Below are 2,649 nucleotides of genomic sequence, written 5' to 3' on the forward strand. Positions count from 1 at the left end.
ATTCCATTTTACAAAGAAGTAAGACTGTCATTAACAGACAGGGTATGTCGGGCTGACGTCAGTCTGTTTGCCTCTTGCTAACTGATCTAGATTTGTTTTTAGTCTAATCCAATAATCAGTGCAGAGAGATACTCGGTTCTGGTTCTGTTTGCTCTCAGAGCAATGTTCAAACTTTGCTCCACAAAGTGCATTAAAACAAAAAGCTTCTCCTTCTATTATTCAATTGTCTTTCTCTAATATGTTCCAAACGAGCCAGAAGCTGAGGCGCTGTTGAAATATCTCTGGAGTGTAATGATGGATTCAGGGTCACCTGTCTCTGCTCTCTGATCAGTTTGAGGTTCTGATGAAGTTTTGTGTTCCAGGCTTTGAGAAGCCGTCGGCCATCCAGCAGAGAGCAATCAAGCAGATCATCAAGGGCCGCGACGTCATCGCTCAGTAAGCAGCCTATAGAAGCTCGCCTCAGATCGTCGCCGCCTGACATCACAGCGACTAACAGCTGCTCTCTGATCTGTGCAGGTCTCAGTCTGGAACCGGAAAGACAGCCACCTTCTGTATCTCCGTTCTCCAGTGCCTGGACATCCAGGTGGGTTAAGCTGCAGATCCTTCAGGTGTAGAATCTGTTCGGGGATCCAGTCCTTCTGCAAAATGTTTTCCAACCTGCTGCCCTGGTTAGCAGCTCATTACCCAGGACTGTTTTGTTTTTCTGCAGGTGAGAGAGACCCAGGCTTTGATTCTCGCTCCGACCCGAGAGCTGGCGGGACAGATTCAGAAGGTAGCTCTTCACCCTCCTCCATCCCACCGGGACCATGTGGGTGTCTGGTTCTGATTAGTTGCCTCTCTGTCCGGTGCAGGTGCTGCTGGCTTTGGGAGACTACATGAACGTTCAGTGTCACTCCTGCATAGGGGGCACCAACGTGGGGGAGGATATCCGTAAACTGGACTACGGGCAGCACGTGGTGTCTGGCACCCCTGGACGAGTCTTTGGTGAGTCTGCTTTTCCATAGCAACGTCCACGACCACACATAAATGGGGAAAGGCGAGGGCAGCGTCAAGGTGGAGTTTTAGCTGTCCCTGCATCAGTTTGAAATGTTCAGCTAGACCTGAGAGAGACCTGGTTCTGGCTCCTGGTACCAGGGTGAACGCTGAAGTGGAGTCATACCGAACAGCAGCCATTCTTAAAAGAAACAAAGGAAAACTTATTCTTCATAAAATAGCACTTATGCAGGATGAGATGTCGTCGGATCAGAACATCAGAATATGTCTCTGAACACCTTGATTCTCTGGGTCAAAGTTGTGCTAACAGCTCATTATTTCTTGTTGGATCAAGAACCTTCATTTTAGACTCAAATCTGTCGGTCCTTTAACGTACCTCTAGTAGAGCTGACACTATCTGTTAAGGTCCAGTTTTCTAGCAACTGGTTCTGATAAGAGATTAGCTGTGGAGCTTCTCTGCACAAACTTAATTTCTAAAACAAGAGGATCAAACAATGACTGGATCATGTTAAGCAAAGTGAACCGGTTCTGTTACAGAACCAGTTAAATCTGTTACTTTGTTGGAAAAGCGCTTGTAGACGGCCAGACAAATCATCCACAGAACTTTTGCTCTAAGGATGTTTTCACTGTTTCAGCAACAGCTGGTTTAGTCTCCTTGTGATGTCATCTGGGACGACTCTGATTTGATCTGTTCTTCTCTTACAGACATGATCCGGCGTCGTAGTCTGAGGACCAGAGCCATCAAGATGCTGGTTCTGGATGAAGCCGATGAGATGCTGAACAAAGGTGGGACTGAGGCCACATAGGGGGGAGCCCAGGACGGGTGAGGCTCCTCAGATGTGTCCTCTGACGTCTCTCTCTCTCTCTGTCCTGCTCAGGTTTCAAGGAACAGATCTACGATGTTTATCGGTACCTTCCTCCCGCAACGCAAGTGGTTCTCATCAGCGCCACACTACCGCATGAAATCCTGGAAATGACCAACAAGTTCATGACCGACCCCATCCGCATCCTGGTCAAACGGTGAGTACAGAGCTACAGTCCATTCTAGTCTCTTATTTTAATTTTTTTTTTTAACAACCAGGATAAACATTTTAAAAGATAAAATAATACTTGAACCATGTCATAAAGACAAACATGAGTTAAGATCGAGAAGAGATGAATTCATCTCCTCCATCAATCATTATGGGCAATGTTAGAGTTTGGTAAACATGGCTGCTTGATGATATCCCCGACTCTAGCATCTCTGCTTTTTAACATGCAAGAAAAAGAAGAGAGGCACAAGCAAGACAAGTTGGTTAGCGGTGTTTTTTAACAGCAACTATTTTCAACCAGGACATTTTACTGCAAACTTTGGATCTTTAACTATTAGGCTACGTTCACACTGCAGGCTTTAATGCTCAATTCCGTTTTTTTTAATGAAATTAAATTTTTTTGCATTGCCGTTCACATTTCCAAATATATGCGACATGTATGTTATCTCCTGTGTGAACTGCATTCATACTAGGGGTGTGCAAAATAATCGTCATGACGATGCATCGCGATTCTAATTTTTGTGATCTACTGCATCGATTCTTGACGGCAAGTATCGATTCTTAATTAAAAATAATGAACAAATAAAATACATGAATGGTTGGCGCACATCAGCCAAACCAAGTG

General features: G+C 45.0%; 1 protein-coding gene across 1 annotated transcript in view; it reads left to right on the forward strand.

The window, feature by feature from the left end:
* Nucleotides 1-2,649, forward strand: part of eif4a3 (eukaryotic translation initiation factor 4A3) — a 10,992-nt gene that overhangs the window by 1,882 nt on the left and 6,461 nt on the right. The window contains exons 2-7 of the mRNA XM_015371448.1: nt 363-435; nt 517-583; nt 710-772; nt 852-984; nt 1,699-1,779; nt 1,872-2,013. Of these exons, the coding sequence (XP_015226934.1) occupies nt 363-435; nt 517-583; nt 710-772; nt 852-984; nt 1,699-1,779; nt 1,872-2,013 (559 nt within the window). The remainder of the gene's footprint in view (nt 1-362; nt 436-516; nt 584-709; nt 773-851; nt 985-1,698; nt 1,780-1,871; nt 2,014-2,649) is intronic.

This window comes from Cyprinodon variegatus, unplaced genomic scaffold (assembly GCF_000732505.1).
Source record: "Cyprinodon variegatus isolate N-32 unplaced genomic scaffold, C_variegatus-1.0 Scaffold58, whole genome shotgun sequence".
NCBI classification, from domain to species: domain Eukaryota; kingdom Metazoa; phylum Chordata; class Actinopteri; order Cyprinodontiformes; family Cyprinodontidae; genus Cyprinodon; species Cyprinodon variegatus.